At 44.7% G+C, this 24,670-nt stretch overlaps 1 protein-coding gene and 1 long non-coding RNA gene across 3 annotated transcripts in view; one reads left to right on the forward strand and one right to left on the reverse strand.

Annotated features, from left to right (window-relative positions):
• The window catches only part of LOC135388455 (tubby-related protein 4-like), a 128,774-nt gene extending 125,417 nt beyond the window's left edge, over positions 1-3,357 (reverse strand). For both annotated transcript variants that reach the window (XM_064618029.1, XM_064618028.1), the window contains exon 1: positions 2,485-3,357. In XM_064618029.1, coding sequence (XP_064474099.1) covers positions 2,485-2,745 — 261 coding nt within the window. In that variant the 5' untranslated portion in view covers positions 2,746-3,357. The remainder of the gene's footprint in view (positions 1-2,484) is intronic.
• A 19,048-nt stretch (positions 3,358-22,405) lies between these two features.
• LOC135386988 (uncharacterized) lies at positions 22,406-24,417 on the forward strand. Its single transcript, XR_010420762.1, has 4 exons — positions 22,406-22,480; positions 22,875-23,046; positions 23,394-23,600; positions 24,276-24,417. It is a non-coding gene; the product is annotated as an uncharacterized LOC135386988 (long non-coding RNA).
• The last annotated feature ends 253 nt before the right edge of the window (positions 24,418-24,670 follow it).

Below are 24,670 nucleotides of genomic sequence, written 5' to 3' on the forward strand. Positions count from 1 at the left end.
ACAAGGCGGTTGACATTGCATCATACGTTGATAAGTGGCAAAGAAAAACGATTCCGCCTCTGTTTTCCCGCCCTCTTTTTTCTCGACCTTCTATCTTTCACGGGGCAGGAGCATGTGCTGCTCTCAGCGCATTTTTGCGACTGATTTGGTGCGCCGTTGAATACCCGAAACTTTGAAGCCTCAGTTTCGGGAATTTTTTTAGGCAGTTCCATTTGCAATATCGAGCGGATTTCTTGGTGGATCCGACTAAGTTCGCTACGGGCTCTCTAATTCTGTAAAAAAACCCTGAGGTTGACTTGGGAAATTTTGGAGTTCAATTAAAGAAATTCAATTCCTTTTAATTAAAATTAAATGAAAATATTTTTACAAGGTGGCAAATTCAGTTGCCATACAAATGCCGTTTACCCCGTTTTTTTATAAAGTCCGAATGACACGTTTTTTGAAGCACCCTGTATACAGGGTGTCCCAGAAAACGTGTCATTGAATTATAATAAAACAACTACACCACCCAGAGTCATGCGGTCAATGGCATTTGTTCTTACTGGGTTTTTGCCACCTCCTCATGTGAATGTCGTGTAACGTAAGTTTAATTATGTAAATTTTTGCGAGCTTAAGTCGGAAATTTGACTAGTAAATGTCACTTTTTTACCCCACCAATGTGAAGAGCGTGTCTAATATACTCAAATTAATGATAATTGACAGGGATATTCAGGAGCTATTCCATCGGAAAAAATAGCCGAACATCATGCTATAGGGAGGTCGCACAGAATAGCGCACGGTGAATTTTTCAGCGCAATCTTTGTCAGTCCGACGAAAGGAGGTTGGAAACCCAGCCCACCACGGCATCGCAGAAAGAGATAACGCAGGCATGGCTTATCATGTCCTACTTTCGCTGGGATAACGCTTTCCCTCTCCCAATTTTAGGAACTATTACTTTTTCTACTATCACCCTGTGGGGCTCCGGAACCTCCTTTCGTCTGACTGCGAACGATTGCGCTCATAAAGACATCGCGCGTTATGGTCCGGTGCTCTGAAAAGCATGATATTCGGCTATTTTTCCCGATGGAATAGCTCGTGAATATCACTGTCAATTACCATTAATTTGAGTGAATTCGGCACGCTCTTCATATTGGTGGGGTAAAAAAGTGACCTTCCCTTGGCAAATTTCTGAGCTCAGTTCGCAAATATTTACATAATTAAACTTGGGGTACATGACATTAACCTTACAACGTGGCAAAAACCTAATAAGAACAAATGCCGTTGACCGCATGATTCTAGGTGGCGTAGTTTTTTTATTAGAATTCAATGACACGTTTTCTGGGACACCCTGTATATGGGGTGTTTATTTTTATCCATTACGGGATTTTTATTAAGAAGGAATCACAACAACACATATGTCGTTTTCGCTATTGAGTTATGCAGCTGGGCTGACATCCTCTCGAAGAAAGTATGCAACTACTAATTACCCGAAATTCAGTTATTAACGCTTTAATGAAAGGATTTCGGGCAAAAGCGAGATAGCAGAACGAGAGAATATCATCGTAGAAAGCCATCCCACGTCTAACAAATTCTGGAACACGCACGTTAGTTAAAATATCAATCCCGGAATTTTCATATACAAATGAGCCGAAACCGAAACCGCGGCGACTGGGAACGCAGAGAGCACAGCGCTGATTCCATGTCACAGTACCGCGTGATTTGGAGCCATGGAGATAATTGGGGTAGGTGCCGATATGCTGGGCAGATAATCCGCTTTTCAGCTCAGATAAGCCTCCGTCGGCGTGGGTGATGCGCTCAGCAGGTGCGCTTTTTGGGATTCGACTCATTTGCATGCCAAAGTCAACTATGGATATTTCACGGTACGCGATCTTTGGATCTTTAAAAGGTAGAATGGCTTCCAACGAGGATTGTCTCCAGTTCTGCTCTCTGGCTTTTGCCCGAAACTCCCCAGTTAAAGAGTTAGTTAATGGATTTTAGGTAATTACTCATCTTGCAGTTGTATACTCTCTTCCAGAGCATGTCGGCTTGGCCGGAAAACTCAACTGCAAAAACGACATCTGTGCTGCTCTCACAGCGTGTTTATAAAAAAAAAAATAACAAAAGGTATACAAATGAACACCCTGGATAATTCGTAGCTTTATACCGCGACATTTTAATGCGTTAACGGTATTCGTGCAACTTGATAATTGAATGAGATTCGTCAAATCACACTTAACAAAGCTCATTTATGCTGCGATTCTCTCGCGAAGTGAGCAACGAAATTTTTTCATATGCGAACGCAGATTCTTTTTGATCCACAGCGCCGGAATGGGGTAGTGGTGTCTGGCACACACTCTGAAGCACAAGCACCCAAACACCGGACGAGAGACAGCAACAACGTAACTGCTATTTGATCCGCACGGTACGTTCTATTAGACCTTATCATAAATAAGAGCAGTTGAAGCTAGTACTACTACGTTATATTGTGTCGTTGTGTGAGCTTACCTCAGATCGATGTCCGCGTAAGTTGTAGTTTGTTCGCACGGGTCTCTCCGTAGCCTTCCTGCAGTGACAAGTAGTAAACGTGACACCGACGATGCCCCGATCGTTACCCGATGCGAGCCACCCATCTTGATAATAGTTAACTCGGTTCAGTCTCCATCCATCTTCTTCGGGAAGTTCGTCGGGAACTTTCCCCATCCATGTCAGCGACAGCACCGAGCAGTCGGCACGAGACGACAACGATCTTTCGAAATGAAGATGCATGACTCACTCACTCTTTCTTCGCGCTGTAGTATTGATCCTTCCACCAGCGCCGAACTCGCTAAGCGATAGTAAGGCGCTGCACGAAAACTCCATTTCTGCCTGCAGACTAAACTACCGGGCACACAGCGCACCACACCTTACTTGTACTTCATCTAAGCATGATGCTTGCCTGAATGGTGCAAGGCACTAGGACCGCGAAACACACGATCCCATGCGATGATCATCTGCGAGGGTTGATGAGTAAATGCGGTGACTGGACGGCTGTCGGCGCTAAATTGCTCTTCTATGTCCAAGAACATGTCACGACGTCATGTCGTGCTCGTGACCCTAAGAGAGTTGAGCCTTGCATCCCGTACACACCACTTCACGTGAAGCAACCACCGCACCCCTGGCATGGATTGGATTGGCTGTAGCTAGGTGAAGCCGAAGGGAAGGCCGTCACGCCTTCTGTGCTATCTTATTTTTCCCCGATACACGTAACAAGCCGTTCTCATCACGTGTCCAGAGGTTACATCGTATTCGCTGCATGTGCGTACTTTTCAGTCGTGCATTGGTGTGTTGAATACACCAAGGGGTGGCTGTGCATGTGCGTTCAAGTGGATATGCACCCACTTCCACGCTAGCAACACCTATCGATCGTCTTTTACAATCTCACTCGCTGTCTAACAGAGGGTGCTGCGCGCGTTCGTGCACTGCTTCAATACGGTGCAGCTTGCGTTCTCTGGTGGATGCTCCGCCCAATTATTGATCGCATCGATCTGCTTTGCCTCGTCAGGAAGCGGCTTTTCGCCCTGCGCGGTCACGTGGGGTTAGTATCCTCGTAGTCACCATTGGTGTCAAGCATTGTCGGTTATTGGCACAGCGGTCTCATCCCAGTGAAATGCAGTAAACATTGTCAACTATGTGCTAAGAGCCGCGTAGTCCTTTTTCGACGCGAAGACCTCTTGCAGAACATTTCGGTAACAACACTCATAATTGAATCACAAATATGCACGTTATTTTCTTCTTTTTAGCCTTTCCCCACACGGCTGCCGTTAGAAATTCTGATAGCGTAACCAACTCTCTCTACAAACATTGCTCCCAAAAGAATAAGAAAGTGCTAAACCAGCATTATTTTTGAAGAAGCGCAGAACAAATAACACCTCGCAGTACTCTCAGCAGAAAAGGATCCAGCAATTTTTGCTGGATCCTTTGAAAAGCGCTAAACGCTTTTCAGTGGGAGTAACGTTTACGTGGATTCGTATGAATGGTTGTTTCATGTAGCGTAGCAGTTATTTCGTCAGTTTTTTAATTACTTATTTATACCGCGCGCACTGCCATCAGCTTGGTTTGCAGGGTATTACAGGAAAAAGTACAATTAATGCCAAATTCTTGCCGGGGCCAAATAACGCATGTAAAGACAAGTTATGCCGAGTACAAAACACAATGCAAAACAAATGTGGCACTCCAGGTGTCAACCTCCAGAAAGTATAATCGGAAAATACCTGAACGAATACATTGAAAAACATCGCGGTACACAGCTGGACTTGCCCTCTTAGAACAGGACTTCACTTCACAACACAGCCCGGTGGAGGCCCACAATTGCACAGAATCATACCGCCATGAGCAGGGCAAGCGAGAGAAATTACGGGCCCTGAGGATATGGGTCATGTACGGACCACCTCCTCATGTCTGTATATCACAGCAGGTTTTGTGCTTTACATGATTGCGGCACGCCATGAGTCCCGCAGGCCCGTGAAATGGCCACGGGACGCTATAACCCCGGCTGCCACCCTCTCGCTGGCCCTGTTATGAATCCCATTTTTTTTCTCACTAAACATATCCCCCCCCCCTGATTTATTGGAAGCGTGAAGCGTAGGCGTTTTTGTGACAATTCACATAACTACATAAGTCTCACGAAAAGGCGTACGTTTCCCGTTTTCATCTAACGATGCAGGATGACACGGGACGGTATCATTCGAGATGGCGATTGGTGTCTGATGTGGAGAAATTCTGTTTTAAGGTTATAGGATAAGAATTACGTTTGAAGTTGGCATTTAAATTCGCTTTTGTCCGAAATAATTATCGTGTCCTCCGTGAGCCTTGGCCAATTTTTTATTGCCCGCACAACAAATAAATCAATAATGAGAGAACTGATGTTCTGAGGCAGGAACAACATAGAAAGGACAGATACATACAAATCCAGAAGATGTAGGTTCGAGTCATACAGCTGGCTAATCTTTTCAGTGACTTTCATCTTTCATGGCCATAAATTAATGTTCAGAGTTATCTATACGCTGGTGAAGGTGTCATGTAATATGTCGGTAGTAACTGGTGCGTGGCGCACCTAGGCAGCCAAGCAACGTGTGAAATGTTCGTGTGTACATCATGGTACATCACGTTCGTAATCCTCATCTTTAAAATTTCTAAATTCATTTTTTTACTCACAATGGTTGCTGAATATTTTCTGCAGAATGAATCTCTCTGCGCTTCTTTTTATCATTTCCAGTTGAAGATAGACCAGAAGCCAGGAGACCTAGCTCCTCCCTCCTCAGTGTTTCCAGAAGTTTCCGCGCCTGTGCTGGGACTAGCTGCTGACACCGCCGGCCTTTAAAGGGACGGTCTCGTACCCCCTGCCCCTGTGATAAAGTGTACCATTCGATTGCCCTTCGTTGGAAATAGAATACTGTTACCCGACAAAACACACCACCGTAATTAAATAACCGAATTAAATTGATAAAGATTGCAGAGCATGCCGCGATCTGTGTTGGCAACAATAAGAACAGCCACGTCGCCCTGCGGGAAAGTCCGTGATAGGCATGGAGGTAAGAAACTAAGGAGAGGGCTATAAGTTCGGAGGGCCGTGGGGCCCCTCTAGCGGTCGCTCCTGGCAATACCACGCCCCATCTACGGGTTTTCCCGTCCATTTTAGTCCAAGTGCCATCTGAATTAGTCCAGGTGCCATCTGAAATAATCCAAGCGCCATTCAATTTAATCCGTGCGCCATCTGAAAAAATCCGGATGCTATTCAATTTAATCAGAGTGCAATATGAATTAATCCATAGCGTTTTTAAGCACTATAACCGTGTGTTCACACGGGGACATCTTTGTAGAGTATTTTAGTGGAAGAAAAAGTAAAAAAGAGACTGCTGATGGAACTGAAGGTGTGCCGTGTCTTATGTGGAACATTCGCACGACGCTGAGATATTGGGAGTTGGAGCGAAAGTATAGCAAACGACGGCACTGGTGCTGTCGTCTGCTACACAATGTCATCTGACTGAACAGTTGGATATTCCGCGCAGTTAGAAGAGCGTGAAAAGGCATCACTCGCATAGCAGACGACACAACTGGTGCTGTCGTCTGCTACAGGATATCTTCTGACTGAATTGCAGGATATTCCACGCGGTTAGAAGAACACGAAAAGCCACCACTCATAGCAGATGACACCACTGGTGTTATCGTCTGCTACAGAAGATCTTCTGACTGAACTGCAGGATATACACGCGGTTAAAACACGAGAAGCCACCACTCACACTGCAGACGACACCACTGGTGCTGTCATCTGCTACAGAATATCTTCTGACTGAACTGCAGGGATATTCCGCGCGGTTAGCAGAACGCGAAAAGGCATGATGCTCATAGCAGACGACATCAGTGTTCCTGTCGTCTGCGAAGGAATATCTTGTGACTCTGCCGTAGAATATTCTCTGCGGTTTGAAGGGCGCGGAAAGACGCCCCGCACATACCGCAGCTTAGTCACAAGATATACCGTAGCAGACGACAGGACCAACGGTGTCGTCAGCTATGTGAGTCATGCATTTTGTGCTCTTCTAAAGCGCGGACCCCATAACAAGCGACACGCGACGCGCTGCAGAATTTTGTCGCTGTCGCGTCTGGTCATGACGCGACTTCCTGGTCCATTTGAGCAGCGGCATTTCGTCGCCGAGAAATGATGTTTTCGGAGAAGCAATGCTTATTTCATTCGAGCTAAGTTGTAAATTGCCACAAATATACCAAAAGTAGTATTTCATTCATCGAAACGATGAGAACTTGGAATGAAGGTGCTATGTAATATTCGCCGTAACGCAGTGGCGCTGCGGTTGAAGTTCCCAACGCCCCGCCCACTTCTTCGTCTGCTACTTTTGTTGGTTGCCCTCTCCACCCTTTCCTTTGCCCACGCGTTCAGTTTTTGCTTAACGCCGCCAAATCTAGCTGGTTTTGTCAAACAACAGGCAACGAACTCAGCGACATGCTACAAATATCTACCGGGAGTAGATGCAGAAATATTCAGCCGCGACAAAGCTTTTTTGACGCTCGTGTGGCGGCAGTGACGTCGACTTTGTCACTTCTCGTGTGTATCTGCCGCGTGTCGCCTCTTATGGGATTCGGGCTTAACCGCGTGGAATATCTTGCAGCTCAGTGAGAAGACGTTCTGTAGCAGACGACAGCACCAGTGGTGTCGTCTGCTATGTGAGCCATGCCTTTTCGCGCTATTGCAACTCCGCGAAATATCCAGCAGTTCTGGTCAGAAGATATTCCGTAGCAGACGACGGTACCAGTGGTGTCGTCTGCCATGGGAGTCATGCCGTCTAGTGCTCTTCTAACCGTGTGGAATATCCTGCAGCTCACTGAGAAGATATTCTGTAGCAGACGACATGACCAATGGTGTCGTCTGCTATGCTTCTGCTTTAAAACTCGATATCTCGGCGCCGTGCGAATGCTCAACATAAGCCGCAGCAGAATCTAAGTCCTGTCAGCAGCTTTTTACTTCTCCTTCCACTACACGTCTGTAGAATATTCTGCGGGGATCTCCCTTGTGTGAGTACACGGTTATAGTGCCTAAAAACACCATAGATTAATTCAAATGGCACCCGGGTTAAATTAAAGGGCATCTGGATTTTTTTCAGATGGCGCCCGGATTATTTCAGTTTGCACCTGGACTAATTCAGATCGCACTTGGACTAAAATGGACGGGAAAACCTGTAGTTGCCCGGTCACGTGATCCCCACATGTTTCGGCGTTATGGCGGTCTGCGCGGAGGCTTGGAAGGTTAGCAAACCTCATCTTCAGCAAACCTCTTATCTTCAAGGAGTCCATTCGCACAATACTTTGAAGCTGATGGGGTGTTTCAACATTTGCCGCGTGATAAATCACAGCAATTAAAAGTTGAGCAAAACAGAAGAGAAGCCAGGCAATGTCACGATGACGTACGTACGTCTTCTAGCGATTTAGTGATCCATTGATTCCACACTGAGTTGATCTATCTTGTGTTTCAACGGGTGTGATAAGTTCTCCAAAGATGTTATGAAAGCGGAAACAAGTTATTCGGCCGCAGCTCGTCTCTGTATTCAGGTAAGATACGCCGCGGACATGGAGGACGCCATGTTTTATGACGTCTTGCCGTGACGCTTATGGGTCACGTGTGCGGGCAACTAACCACAATGCCATGCGCGGGTCACAGCACGCCCGCTTGCATTGGGCGAGGCGCTTAGGGCATCTCTTTGTTTCTTAACTCCATGGTGATAGGACACAGAAATCGTCTGCTTTTGCGCGCGCTAATGCATCGGCGTGAGCAGACGACTTTCACAAGTTACTGGGCACCGCGGCAACTCTCGTACATTTTCTTTGAGTTCTCAGCTGAAAAATGCAAATTCTGGGATGTGGCAAGCATGGTGGTTTAAAACAACTATGTAAATCGTCAGAGACAAGTTAAAAGTCACAGGACAACCCCACCCAGAATCACAAATCCGAAGTCGCCGGCCATCGGCGCGCGCGGTCGCATTACAGCTCTTACCAAAAATATATTACGCGCGCTTCCATTACACTCCCCGTTGCGCACTGATCATGCTTCGAAATAAAGTGTTTATCTAAAAACCGCATTAAATACTCGCGGAAAGAAAACACGTGACTTAGCTTCCACGTATCCGATTATGCGCCACATTATGGGAGACCCCACTGTCAATGCTCGGACTACATTCCCCGCTCGCGGAGGTATATGCCTGAGTGTCCCCATTTCGAGAGCAAAGGGGATGACTCAACCCAATGTGCTTCTGCAAGTTAAAATTACCATGACAATGTCGACGTACCCGCAGGCCGACGTCATACGTGACGTATGCATGAGAGAAGCGCACGTTTCGTTGTCTGCTATTACGGAACGTTTCGACGAATTCCTCGAAAACGACTTGGTTATTCCGAATGAAACTTTGACGGCTGTATGTGCACACTACTCGTGAAGCTAGTTTTGTCTAAGTTTCAGAATCGCCCCGGCTGTACGAGATCGTCCCTTTAATCAGTTGCGTGCTCGCAGCTGGGGCATTCCACGACGTTGTCTTCCATCCACCGACGTAGTGTTGTACGACGTTGTGGCCTCTTGCAGCTGTTGTAGTCCTGTGGCGGGTTGTCTTGGAGCACAGTCTCAGGTTGGGGCGGTTCATTCGTAGCTTGTTCAGCTAGTGAATTTGATGTTCGTTTGATGACTTGCTTCAGTTGCTTCGCAGTGGCAAACCGAGATTCCTGACTTCCGTTGCGAGTGCGCTGTATTTTGTATGTGCACTTGTTTATGTCAGTAATGATGAATGGTCCCTTGTAAACGGCTACAAATTTGCTGTTGCGAATACCGTTATCGTACCACACTGCGTCGCCGACTTCAAACGTTGGTAGTACACTCTTAAAAATGAACTTCGCCACATAGCACGCTCCTAGCCAACCATCATCCCGAATGATATCGTTATCTGCCCTGATTTGTTGAAAACGGGAGGCGTACGCCTTTTCTGTGACAATTATGAACAGCATAAGTGTCACAAAAAAGGCGTACGCCTCCCGTTTTCAACAAATCAGGGCTGATAACAATATCATTCGAGATGATAGTTGGCTAGGAGCGTGCTATGCAGTGAAGTTCATTTTTAAGAGTGTAGGTGGTGTACATCAAACGTCGACTTCATATTGGAAAGATACTCCGTAAGGTTTGCAAGGCCTTCTCTGCGAGCAGTCTGCGTGTTCTCTAGTCCATTGATGCGAATTTCCATTTCATTGTCGATGGGAAGACGGGGAACATAGTTGAACATACGTTCTCGCCCCTGATTTGCTGAAAACGGGAGGAGGAGCCTATTTTGTGCCATTATGCACGGCACAAAATAGGCTCCTCCTCCCGTTTTCAACAAATCTAAGGCGAGAACGTTGTCATTCGGGGTGATGGTTGGCTAGGAGCGTGCTATGTGGTGAAGTTCATTTTTAAGAGTGTGGGTGTTAACCTGGAATGTAGACTTCTGTAAGTAGGAACTTCAGTGATCAGCATCTCCATTTATGTTCTTACTAAGTGGTCGAAACATCCTACCGTTGGCACGTTCTACAAGTCCATTAGTTTGTGCAGCATACGTTACGGTCAGTGTATGTTTGATGTGATGTGCCTCAGGGTACTTTTCCAATGCTTAATTGCTTGTCCAATTGGACAATTGCTTGTCCAATAACGTAAAACTTCTGTCGTTGTCACTGATTAGTGTACGTGGGCAGCCAAACTTGTTAATGACATCGTTTTCCAAGAATTCAATAATGTGAAGAGATGACTTATCATATACCGCTTTGGTAATGATGAAGCGGGTGGTCACATCGGCTGCTGAAATAAAATATTTGTTCACGTCCGCAGTGTTAATTGGGCCCACGTGATCGATAGACTTGACATGACAGTCGCGCATCTTTGCGACTGATTTGGTGCGCCGTTGAATACCCGAAGCTTTGAAGCCTCAATTTCGGGAATTTTTTTGGGCAGTTCCATTTGCAATATCGAGCGGATTTCTTGGTGTATCTGACTAAGTTCGCTACGGGCTCTCAAATTCTGTAAAAAAGAACGTTAGGTTGACTTGGGAAATTTTGGAGTTCAATTAAAGAAATTCAATTTGTTTTAATTAAAATCAAATGAAAACATTTGTGCAAGATGGCGAACTCAGTTGCCACACAAATGCCGTTTTCCCCGTATTTTTCGGTCGCCCCGTTTTTTTATAAAGCCCGAATGACACGTTTTTTGAAACACCCTGTATAACACACAATAAAATATACAAGCTACACAAGGATACACAATACAAGTTAGCACAACAAAATACCTAGTAGGACAGCTACAGATTGCTTAAAATGAATTGGGTCAATCAGGGTAACACAGTCACAGGGGAGATCATTCCAGAGTCGAGATATGCGAGGGATGAAGGATTCGTAATTGTAATTAGTCCTCGGGGAATGAACTGCGACTTTGAATGGATGATCGAGACGTTCAGAGACGTACGATGGAGGGTTTAACATTAAAGAGTGTAAAGATGTGTTATGAAATATTTTATGGAAAAGGGAGAGTCCGGATAAAGAACGACGTAGGCTTAGCGGGGGTAGGGAAAGGGATTAATTCATTGCCGTGACGCTGGAGTTAGTGCTGTAGTCGTTGAGAATAAAGCGTACGGTGTGATTCTGAACGCTCTCGATGGAATTTATCAGCGTTGCGTCTTAAGGATCCCAGACGGAGGCAGCATACCCCAGTTTAGGTCTTACCAGGGTAGTGTAGGCTAGTTTCTTACCTGATGGTAATGCTAGCTTTAGACTGCGTTGTAAGAATCCTACCGAGCGATTAGCGTTAGATATGGTGTAAGCGTTATGGTTTGACCAAGAGAGGTTAGTTAAGATTACACCGAGATACTTAAATGAGGAGACGCGCACAAGGTCACAGGAACCAAGATGATAAGGTACAATGGTTGGTATCCGACGTGTGAACGACATAATTTTGCATTTGTTTGAGTTAACAGGTAAAAACCAGTTCGAGCCCCAGGCTTGTACTCTATCAAGGTCGCTTTGGATATGGTCATGGTATGAGACTGATGTTATTATCCGGTAGATAACGCAGTCGTCTGCGAAGAGGCGAACAGTAGAAGGTAAGCCAATCGGAAGGTCGTTAATCTATATTAAGAAAAGTAGAGGGCCGATAACAGAACCTTGAGGAATGCCGGATGTTGCTTCAGTGATGTGAGATGACGTGTTATTAAAAACGACTAATTGCTATCTATTTGACAGGAAATTTCGTATCCATTGCAGAACCAACGGATCCATGTTTAGCCTTCCTGGTTTCATTAATAGGTGGTCATGGGGAACACGGTCGAAAGCTTTCGCGAAGTCAATGAATATGGCATCCACCTGGAATCCTTTGTCTAAGGTAGAGAGGATGTCGTTAGTTAGGCCTGCCAGCTGTGTCTCACATGAATAGTCGCGCCTGAAACCATGTTGATAAGGAAAGAAAAAATATTATCCTCAAGGAAAACAGTGAGATGGGAGATGAGTATAGATGTTCCAGAAACTTGCAGGGTAAGCTAGTGAGGGAAATTGGTCTGTAATTGTATAGGTCCTCCTTGTTGCCAGATTTAAATACTGGAATGACCTTCACGATTAACCAGTCAGATGGGATTTCGCCGCGCGAGAGGGACTGTGATAAGTTTAAAGCTAGAAATTCAGCTGCGACATTCTTAGTGTTTTTAAGAAGTTTTGAATTGATGTAATCAAAGCCACACACGGACGAAAGCTTGCATTTTTCGATGCTCTTCAAAACACTATTGTAATTAATTTCTATGCTAGTCATTTGAGGGAATTTGAGGGACAATTGCAACATTCATTTGAAAACGACCTAAAAAACGAGAAATGACCAAGGCAGACCACAATAGACCACATCCTGTTTACAAACAGTCTACGTCACAATGCCAGGTGACGCGACCCATTGTTGACAAAATAAAGCCACATGGCTTGGCAGCCGCCGATCACATGAGTTGTTTTGTTCGTTCTTTCCGATCATAGATGCCATTGCGCGAAGGAAATACGAAGGAAAACTTCATATGCCTTGCAGATACTGCTCTGACCTCACCTCACACAGCGCGAAAACCAAGAATTTACACTACCGCAACATCCACGTGCGCATGTTTTGCCAACGATCAATCCTTCCCCAATATCATGATATCTCCATGTGACGTGCCGCGGCAGGTGGTCTACTATTTATGGGCAACACAGACACGTAAGCCTCAGACGCCCAGAAATTAACGCGTTGCTTGAACCGATTTGGACCACCGGCCTATCAATACGGTGTCCACGTACTGCTCCATAATGTAAAAGCCTGAATCTGGGCACACAGAGGGACGACATGAACACAACAGTGAAACCAGCAAAGTGTACTAATCACAAGAACACCATGGTACATATAGTGGCATAGCACGGGAAAAGAGGGAAAAGAAGGCAACAAGAAGGTCAGGTACTCGAGTATGTGATCTTCTACCAGGGTTGCTTCGATTTAATCCACATGGATTTTATCCATTGGATTTTTTGGACTTAATACACAGTTTTATCCGGATTTTTTAGAGATTTTCTCCAGATCTGATGTGAATGACAATCTGAATTCAACGTCACACGGAAGACTCCCGGTTTATTTTCTTGTACTGTTGGCTGTTTGCAAAAGCCGAAGACACGCAACATTAGCTTTTAACTGTTTTAATTTTGTAACTTTTTAACTAAGTTTTTTCACTTATATCTTTATAGATTAAACTTTTTCCCGCTTTCTTCTACTTCTGCCCATTCAAGGAGGGACTTTCTTCCGCTTCCTGGAGGCACTGTAACTGAAACACGACGGCTAATCCAGGCGTGTATGATCCACACCATTCAATCACGCGTGCATGGAACTCCACTTTTCAGAAAACAATAGAAACTGATACAATGATAGGACAGACAGTTCCGTGAACAGAAATTATGAGAGGCCACCCGAAATCAAGAACAGCAATGCACATTGGTTTTACTCTATTTCACGTTTCTAGCCTTGTATATATTCTCCAAATATATTCAGAAACATCCGTTTTTTACTACCAAAAACCCACTGGAGAGGATCTTTTTAAAAATATCCGGATTTTTTTCAACCCTGAGTATGTGACCATGTGTGAGTGTATGTTCCTGGATTAGTTAACATAGCTGGTTTGAGTCGTGTGTTCGTGTCGCCCCTCATTATGCACAGACTCAGGATTTTACATTATGGAGTTCATCCACCAGCTGGCCTCCATGTACGCCACCTTGCCACGTGACGTTTGGAGTGCACCAACTTTAAAGATAACTACAACGGTTGCCATGTGAAAGTTTATTGTAGATTGGGGCCCATGGACCGCCATATTTTGCGTGGAAACTCGCAAGAAAGTCTACAGGGTGTTTAACCTAACTTATCATTAAAATTATTATTAAAAATCGGCTTGTCTTAGCATTACGGGACCAACCTTCCTTATTTCAGAAGAAAATTTACCATTAGTTCAGAGCCGTTTTATCAAATTTAATTCTCCAGAAATTTAATTTACCCAATTGAACTCCGAAATTTGCCCAGTGCACCTCACGTTGTCTGGACAGAAACAGAAAGCGCATGCAGGGCACTGCTACAAAGGTAATAGCGGGGAAAACATTCGGAAAGCCGTCCTTTCGAAGAGCGCAACTTGGCTGTTGAGCTCTGCGGTAGGGTTCATAAACGCGATCAGAAGTAACGCTAAGATGCGCTAAGACGTCGCAGCTTACGACGCGCGTATGACGGCGTCGTAAGCACCATTCACAAAGCTATCGTAGGGGAGGGGGTACCCCTTTGATGAGGCAGAGGAAGTTGCCAGGAGAGAAACAGGCAACGGGTGCGAGACTATGTTTTCACTATGGTAACGGTGACGAAAATCTGCAATCGTACCAATAACACTCAACCCTTTAGAAGAAGAAGTCGTCCGTCCCCAATTGTGCTGTTACCACACGTGCTCTCGATCATTTTGTAGCCATAATGGATGCCATGCAATCACAGGCGAAACGCGTTTGACGACCCAGCGGGGATATTCCCAGTATGTTCGTCTCGGGGGGGCGGGTGTTTTGTAGGGGGTGTGCGGCACCCATATTTGCAGCTTTTATGTCTTTTTTAGCCTTTCTTGCAGACAATTTGAAGGGATGTTACACGATTTTTGGAGGTGTCTTAGCGGGGTGTAGGGGATGCTTAAAAAATCCCTGCGATCTGATTTTACGAAGCAAAAAATTGAAGCATTTGTCGAAGGTTATCAAGCAAAAAAGTGCGTCATTGACGCTTCGGGGATGGTCTCGAAGGTTCGGTGGCAAAGTGCAATGCGTGGACGCGTATTACGGAGTCTTTGTTTGCCGTCTTCAAATCCACCGCTGCCATATACGCCGCCACCTTTCCTCGTAAGGCGGCAACCGCATGGAGCAACTTTTGCCAACTGAATCGGGCCAACGGAGCGCCAACTCAGCATGAACGGAACGGTATCGAAGCTATGCAACCGCATGGTGCAAAATGTCCACGTTGAGGTTGTCATGATGAAGCGTCGGCCTAGCGTTTACCACCGCTTGTTGCACGCGATGTGGCAATGCTTATTGTAGTAAACTGCTGTACGCATTGTTTAGTAACAAATCATATTTTAGCGGTTGAAAAGGTACAGTGCTAATAACATCTAGAAATCAGGTGTTTACAAGAAATTTTGAGATACGAAGAGAAGAGAGAGAGAGAGAAGAGAAGGCTTATGAGTGTTTCTAGCAATGCTCACTAAAGACATATCAGACTGCATTTTTATTACCGTTATCTCCTCACATTTCCGATTTGCCATGTGCCACAAATAATATTTTAATGTTTCATTTGGTCATCTTCTCCTTGCACACACCTTGCCACCTAAAGCCAAAGGATATTTTAACTTGATGTCCTAATACTGAACAAGTTTGACCCTCCAAAGGGGTGGCCTCCTTGAAACTTCTGATATTAATATATCGACGTCAAAGTCCGCGCGATGGGCCATCTGCGTGTCCTTCTAGGAGGCAGGGCGAAGAGGGCAAAACCCGAAAAAAAAAAAAAAAAGCGGTGACAATCATGTCACAGGTGACTTTGTCACGTGTTTGTGGCATTTCCTGTGCAGCGTGTTTTCATTGGCGCACATGGTTCCGTCGGGTGGTGTCACTTCCTCTCCCCAGACTAAATATCTATCCTTGGCAGAAACCGGCTCATCGGTCCGACGTCTATTGTTCGCTTAGTAAGTCACCGTTCCTTTCAGGTTCTGCTGCCATTCAGTCGGCAAGAGTGCTCCATGCGGTTGCCGCCTAAGACTGCTCGGGAGCTCACGCAGGATTCCGCCATAAGCTGCGAAGATTTTGCGACGCGCGCCCTTCGTGAATCTACACTTTGTCGTAACTTTCCCGTACGACGGAGTTACGAAAGATTCCGTCGCACGAGCTTTTTGTGAATCCGACCTCTGGTCTGCGGGAAGATAATGCACGATAGTGCGGAAGGAAAACGGTCACCCGCCCCTTCCTGTTTCTTTCCCTCTCTCTTCTTTCGGATCATTCCCACTGCAACCGCCTTGCTGTTGCCGGGTTTGCTTATTCAACTCGACTTTACTGTAGTGTAACTACGTCACAACCGTACTAGTTAAAACTACTTCTCAAGTACTAGGATGTAGTTGTTTAACTGCATTGATATAACTATATTCTATATATATTTTATGCACGTCGTTATATATCTATGATCGCGTAGGCGTATAAATAGCGCGTGGGTAATGGGGCACGAGAAGACAGTGAGCTCCCACCCTCGGAACAATCACGCACGCGCAAACTGAGCACGCACCCCTGCATTCAATACTGATGTAGTGTTGATGTAGTCATGGCCTCGAATCTGGTGACGGAGGAGGCGCACGCTTTTTGGATGTGCTGTGTGTACCCTGATTAACATAAATCTTTCTGGTCGTGCGCCGTAGCATTTCTGTTTCACAACAAATGTCTCCATTGCGCGTCCAACCGGTCTTACTCAACCAGTTTGACAGATGCTCTAGCAGCTGAGGTTCGTGTTGACTGTCCTGGCTTCCCATCGAAACAGTCCCTTCTCGCCCCACGCGCTTGGCGGTCTTGTGCTAGGCAAAGCATGCGTCGCTGTGCACCTGCATTGAGCATTGCAGTTTGTTACGAAATTTCCTTCCTGAATGACACTGCTGAATATGCACAGTACTGATTATTTGTGCATGCGCGTGATTACCAAGATGAAAAAAAAAATCTCAGAGTTGTCGCTATTAGGCACAAAGAAAGAAGGTCGTGAACACACGGAAGGCTAAGTAAAAAGATGCGAAGTAGTTATAGTTCGCTATAACCTAACTACTACTTAACTACAAAAATAAGTTAGACTAATGCTTGTAACTACCATTTTTGCAAGTAGTTTCTATATCCTTTTAATACGTTAGCATTAGGAGCGTCAAAATGGAAAAAGCTGCATGTGTGTGTTTGTGTTATCTTGGTTTTCCAATGGGTTCCAGCCCATTGCGGTGTCGAAGGCAATGCAGACAGGCCGACAGCGCCACCGAAGCTGGTCTCTCGTCTCGGAGACGGACGCGTATTGCGCTGCTGCGAGGAGATCGTCAGTCGGTACTTCGACGCCTCGTGACTCCTCTGGCTACCCACCAATGGACCGACGTCCTCCTCCCAGCCATGCTGAGCAGAGTTGATCCAGCTCTCGGTTTCCGCAAGCGTCGACACGTCTCTCCTCGAGATGCCGCATTCGTTCATCGAATACGCCTCGTAGTGGCCTTCACAGAAAAGTGGCATTACCGCTAGAGGCAAGTTGACTCTCCCCACTGTGGTCACCGCGGTGATGTGGAGGATCTAGAGCACATTCTCCATTGCTCACACAACCAACAATCCCGAACCGTACTCTTCGGATCCCTTAACGAGCTAGACACTCGCCCTATCATTCTCACAAAATTGCTTGGTCCCTGTCCACATCGAGCTCACCAACGCTCTACCCTTAAAGCTCTCTTCACCTTTCTCTAGACCATAGGACTTCGATCCTTATTGTGAAGGGGCTCATTATTTCATTCCCCGCGTAACCACCAGCAATGGGGTAGAGTATCGCCCCTAGGGATGAAACTCCCCAGTCATCATCTTCTAATAAAGTTGTTGTTTGTCCGTGTGTGGTGAAGCCTCACCGAGGCAGCGGTATAAGTAGACATGTAAAGGGGATATAAGACAGTACATGTAAATGGTGGCAAATTATTTGAAATTGAAGTATTCGGAGGCAAAATAACAGTAGGAGTAACTGAAAGTGATTAGAGAAAATTAAAGGTAAATAAAGCAAGAAGGTTGAGTTTAAAGGTAATGAATGCAAGTATATGTAATTAAGAGAAAGATGAAATTAAATTAAAGATTACTGAAGGTAATCACAAGTCACCGTCATGTAACTTATGTACTGTAATTAAATGTAATTCAAGTAATTAACGTCAATTAAAGCCGAATTTAGAGTAATTACAGCGAACCTAATTAACAGGGATTAAATGAAATCCAAGATTACCTCTGGTATCCTGCGGTTACCTTCGGTTATTAAGGGGCAATTACAGGGTGATTCAAAGTAATTGAGGCCAATAAAGGTTAATTAAATGGATTTACAAAAGTAATCAAATGTGCCGAACCAGAACTCAAGTACAGATCGGAGGTGGACAGCAGGAAGTCAGGTTAGACGGGAAGTTGGGTTTAGACCGGAAGTCAACAACCGTAAGTCGATGTCCGTGAGTCATGTATGCACTTATGCTGACGCATTTCTATTGCATTTACCATATTGAGAAGTTAGTCAAGTTACCCGTCAAAAAGAACTCGTGAAGAGTTAAGTTACCGTGTGAAAAATGTAACTAACTTAAAAACGAAGTTCTTTAGCCTGAAATGTAACACGCAGTTACTGAGTTATTTAAAAAAAGAACGAGTTACTTCCAAGTTACTTCCGACACGAAACGGCATTACGCAGGTGTAGCGCGCGTGAGTAGTTGAGCTAGACCTTGAGTTACCTGCGGAGGAATGCAACACGCTTAGATCGTCATCGTTTATATCCAACAATGGACCTCTCCCTATTTGTAAACAAATGATGTCATAGTGTTCGACAGCGCCACAAATTTGGTAAAGTTTAACTACGCTCGAAGCTAGAGGTGAACAAGGTCGCGCCCGAAAGCCATGGTCTCGAGGGGGTTACGATGGTCCCTGAAAGGGACGCGACCTTCATTCCTATTTTTCTTTCAATAGACCTTTACCCGAGGAACGTCATCATGACGTTCGTAGACAGACTGAAACCGAAACAAATCGGAAGGGATGGGCTGGGTTCCACAAATGGGCACTTGCTCGCTGCCTCCTATTGAAAGAAAAGTAGGGCCGAAAGTGGCGTCCCTTTCAGGGACCATCGTAATCCCTTCAAGACCGTGGCTTTCGTGCGGACCTTGTTCGCCCCTAGCTTCCAGCGTAGCTCAGCTCTACCAAATTGGTGGCGCAGTCGAACACTATGACGTCATTTGCTTACAAACTGGGAGAGGTCTATAGGAGGCTGCTAACAAGTGCCCGTTTGTGGAACCCAGCCCTCTCCTTCCGATTTGTTTCTGTGTTAGTGTGTCTACTAACGTCATGATGACGTTTCTTTTACAGAGGTCTATTCGAACGCTTTGCATCTTACTCTCTGTGAGCGCACAATGGTTCAGATTCATTTCAATGACAGCGGTTCTTACTTCCTGAATAAAATACTGTCATTGATTGAATATCACGTTTTATAGCAAAAATGCCAAGAAGGAACCGGAGAGAAAGCAAGAAAATATGTGCACGTGAGTGAAAAGCGAATTAAAAGTAACTTGGAACGTAACTTAACTTACTTTGCCAAAGTTACCTGAAAAAGCAACGAAAGTTTTTCTGAAAGTTACCACGGCGCAAAAGTACCGAGTTAAGTTACAAGTTACCAAAAAAAGGAACTTAGTTACAGTAACGAGTTACCTCGAACTCTGGCATTTACCGCTAAATCGCCACTTAATTTTCTGTTCTTTTTAGCTACCCTGCCGTGGTTTAACTACTGGACACCCCTTGCTACTCTAATTCACGTATATGCTAGTATTATTAGTCCGTTTTCTTTTTTTTTTCTATTCTGTTAGCTATCGTGCGTTCTTTACTTGCTGTGTAACAAGCCGTCCTCAGTAAATGTTGCATGCACCTGGTGGTTAAGCCTGCATTCCTGGAGAATTATAGTCAGGGGGTGTCCAATTTGGTATAACGTGAAGGTGTAACTGAAAGCGTTTGAAAGGTCAATATTGCGTATACGAGAGAAAGCGCGTCATATACAGAACTAAAAGTATAACAGTTATACCATTGTGTGGTACTGAGCCTTTTCTATATACCTGCCAAATTCAATACAATCCAGCATTAGGTTTTATGCTGATGATATCGTCCTTTACCGTCCAATTAGAGATAATTCGATTTAGTTAGTTTTGCAGTCTGATTTAACGAACATTAAAAACTGGTGTACTGTATGGCAGATGGAGGTTAATGTAGAAAAAAAGTAAATGTATGACCTTCTCCAGGGCGAAGACGCAATACTGTAATACCTACGTATTTTGTGATAGTAATCTAGAGAATGTCATGATATATAAGTACTTGGGGGTTCATCTGGCCCATAACTTGTCGTGGTCACATCACATTAATGAAATCTCTCACAAAGCAGCTCATACTCTGGGGTTTCTACGACGTGTATTGCGCTTGGCATCTACAGATGTTAGATTAATGGCCTACAACACTTTGGTCCGCAGTAAATTGGAATATGCGTCCATTATTTGGAATCCCTTCCAGAAGTATTTAATTGAACAAATCGAGGCCGTTCAAAATAAGGCGGTCCCTTTTATCTTTAAAAAATATGACTGGACCAGCATTACTGAATTCAAGCAATCAAATTGCATCCCACTTCTTGCTAACAGAAGGAAGGTTAAAAGGCTGGTGAGCATTTTTCGGCTTTTCCTAAATGGCTCTTCGTATATTCAACCAGCCAACCACTTATCGGCCCGTCTTGACCACCATCACAAGCTTAAGACGACATTTGGCATGACAGACTATTTTTATAATTTCCCCCTTCAGACAGGCATCCGTGATTGGAATTCTTTGCCTGAAGAAGTTGTCATGAATAATAATATTGATACCTTTACTAGGGCCCGTGAGAGATTGTACTAGAGAGAGTAGGTAATTGCTGTATGGTTGTGTTTTCTTGTGATTGTCGTGCTTTTGATATGTATCCTTTTCCTATTGTCCCCCCCCCCCCTTATGTAATGCCATAGCTATGGCACTTAACGTATATAAATAAAAAAAATAATATGTATCTGAATAACACCATCACCGCTAGGCTAGGTTAGCGTATCGGTTAGGTTAGTCGACGTTAGGTCAAAGCAGGCTTGGGCGGGAAGTGTCGGGGTGGTCTCGAGGCGGTGCTGGCAGCAGACTGTGCGCTGAATTGCGTTTGCTTCCTCAGCAAACATGGCGGATCATTGTGAAGCAATCAGTGGTAAAAGTTTTTGTTCTGTGTTTCACACAACGTATGACGCTCATTCCTGTTGAGTCTCCTTCGTTATTTGTTGATCTTTCACGTAAAAGCATACACCATAAGACCACGTTCAGAACAAGAAGAAGAAAAAAAAAAGCATTTCGGTGGTGCCCCTGGTTAAAATAAGCCGTTTAAAATGCACAGTCGCGCAGGGGGAAATTGCCAACAAGGAGCTTCTAACACTAAAAAAAAGAAAAAAGAAGAAAAACAGAGGAAAAACACAGACACACACCAAACTTGACTTGATAATAAACTTGTGACAGCGCATTTGCCTTACTAAGCATAACAAGTCGCTAAAAGGTGTCGTCCATTCGCTAAAACGACTTCGACAGTCGACTATTCGTGAAGCTAAGAGGTTAATCAGGGATATCGGCTTTTTCAACACGCAATATCATCTTCCGAAGGAATCGAGGATTTCTTTTGTTGCGAGGTCGTGAATTTTGAGATAATGAATTTCGGAACCGGGGATATGCATGCCATCCCAAATAGTCATGCAGACACGGCTACGCTGGGCACGTTTTGAACGCGCTCCACATTTCTGATCCAATCTTCCATCCTCTAGTAGGTCACAGAAATAACACAATAAAATTTCCCTTAACTAACTGTAAACGTAAAGCTTTTAAAACTTGGTCAAGACCACTGATCTCTATGTATAAAGGCTGGATAGCGCATAAGAGAGGGGCTCGTGGGAGAGAGGTGTGCAACCGGCCGCCATGTTGGAGGGCGCCGGCTGCTCCCCCCAATAAACCATAAACGTCCCATGGACGTCCAAAACTGATCCAAATATCCTCGTCCATCTTGAATGTCTATGAGATGTCCGCATGTCATCGCAAAAATAACCTCCATGAGCTGACGTCTCTTAGACATACGCACGTGGCCGGGGAAAAGGCGTCCCTTTTTTGACGTGTCTTAGACATCTCCTTAAGGTAAATTTGATTCATGAGACTTAATATAGATCAGTCGTAATCCATTTAAACATCATTTATTTCCCTTCTACGAGGTGCATCCAACATACGAAAGCATAAAATTGTCGTTATTCGAAAGCGAGTGTTAAATGAGTATCCGGAACATGTATGCATTGAATCCTAGAGGAATTGTATCCTCTTATTAACAAAGCATTTTTATGCAGTCAAAACCCGTTTTCACAACGTTACCCACCCCGAAGCCGATCTCTTTCCGATCCCCCTGGGTCCTCCGCACATCTCCAAGTTCCAGCGAAACTAGTGCTCGTGCTATCAAGTTAGCGGCACCGCCATCGACACGATTGTCATCATCATCCCCACAATCATCACTCGCCGCCTCGTTGGATTTGCACGTTTTGCCGCGTCGCTTCTTTTGCACGACGTGCGGTGGGGAGCTCTGTAGAAGGTAATTCTCATGCATTTCCATGTTTTCCTTTCTGTTTCCTTCGTAATATAGGACTTGTAATAGGGCTTGTCGCGTCTCGCTGCTCGGCGTTTCGCTGCAGTGTTGGTGCTATACTAAAGCTTTAGTAGTGTGTTTTGGTGCCTTGGCGGTTGCAAGTGGGACTAAAATGCCGAAAGTGAAGGAGAAACGTTACGCTTATAGTGCAGCACACCGACAGAGTGAGGGCTTCATCGCCGTTTTCGGTGACTAGGCTAACCCAACAGCGTCGACGAGTAGTTCGCATGTTCGCAGTAGTTCGCAGGTTTCATCTAAAAACATCACGTCTTGGGGTGATCGCAATGTTGCACTGTCTCAGTTCGTTACAAATATAATGGTGCTGTGCCTTGTCATACAGAGTTTTAACGACAGGCCATGAGGCTGCTGCATATGATGCGCCTAGTCCAGCTGGAACATGTAATCGAGGAGCTGTGTTCTCGACACGCTCGCGTTCTTGAGCACCTTTCACTACCACTAAAGACCTGGAGGCATTTGACAGCACCCTGAACGAGAGCAAGACAGCTCAACTGGTGAGCAATCTTCCTAGCATTACTGAAGTATATTCACAGTCAATGTTAATAAGCTACCTGCTTTCATGTCAATATGGAATTTCAACGTAGAGGATGCATAGTAGAACTATGTATATTGTGCAGAAAACTTAAGGAAATTAAATAATGCTAAAGTATAGTGCATATTATAAGTCTTAACATTATTCCAGTACGAAATGGATAAGCAAATTTTTATGCAAGATTGTATCCCACAGCAAGCATTCCATTTGGTGTACCTATGCGGTTGATAAAGCTGGTGCGCATTACGCTATCATTGAGGTAGTTCATTGATACTCGTCTAATACCTTTGTTGCTCTACCCAAATGTAGATTGATGAACTCTGTCGCCTTGGGGGTTATGATGTTGGCCACGCAATACGGAACATCCTGTGCTACATATTGACCGACTCCTTGGCGGAACAGTATAGAGCTGGATCGGGCAGAAAGGCAAACGAAAATTCGCAGTGCTCAACTTCCCCAGCATCATTTTCAGTACGGATACCATACCTTCAAATGCCGTCTCCATCACAGTGCAACGTACGAGTCTTTACTGCATCAGTGAGAACTGTACATCTTTGAACTAAAAGGAAGGACATTTTTGCTAGAGAACATCAAGTGCTGGTTGTACTGTATGTACTATAGTTGCAAGTGTGCTTGTGGAACTTTTTCCTCAGAACGCACAGGACATGCGTGGCTGTCGTTCTGGCTTAAAATAGGCGGAACTTTCATACCGGTACCATGCTGGCGGTGCTACCATTTTTTCGTTCTTGGATTTCCCATTCTCACCAATGAGTTAGACTACGGTTCCCGGGTTGTGGCATAAAAAATGTACGGACATGACCCAGGAACAATAACAGGCAGCTTTAATGCAGGATGGCTGCACTAAGCTCGAGAAGCGCAAAACAGTAGTGCGTAGCTCATTGGTCTGGCGTGGAATGACAAGGCCTGTTTCCTGGATCACATTGCATTCATCAAATGCGCATCCAAAAATTTGTGCAAAAAGAAGCAGTAATAACCATGCTTGAAACGATGAATACAAAAAAGCAAGTAAATGCAGGGCACTTGTAGAAACACATGAAAATGGAAACCGTGCCGCCACATATTAAAAATGGTGCATTCTTCTTAAGCATTTGTACTTAACTAGATAGCTATTTGTACTTAACTAGAATGTGCCACGTGCCAACTGGTGAACCAGGTTATCGTTCATTTCAGGGGCTGTACGAGCAAACACAAAAAGTCCACAGCAAACAAGGTGGAAGTGGGGACGCATATCAAGGCATGGTTGCGACATGCTAAAGACCGAGAAAAAAAGCTGGCGAGAGTAACCGTAGAATGAGCACAGCTTATGCACAGGGAGCTTTTTTGTTTTAAATAATTGTCTCAGTAAGTATAGTTCTCAGCGCTGCATGCGTCTGCTACAGCTTCGCTACTATGACCACTGATGGCTATTTAGATAAAATGTGTTAACTTTTTCATTGGGGCTTTCAAAGAAAGGTGTGATAACTGTATGATAACTGTATTCGAGGCAGTTCATTTGAAATACGAAATTTGCAAAGAAATGTGGAATGCGAAGAATATTAATGAGGGAAATATTAAAATTGAGATGA

This window comes from Ornithodoros turicata, chromosome 3 (assembly GCF_037126465.1).
Source record: "Ornithodoros turicata isolate Travis chromosome 3, ASM3712646v1, whole genome shotgun sequence".
NCBI classification, from domain to species: Eukaryota; Metazoa; Arthropoda; class Arachnida; order Ixodida; family Argasidae; genus Ornithodoros; species Ornithodoros turicata.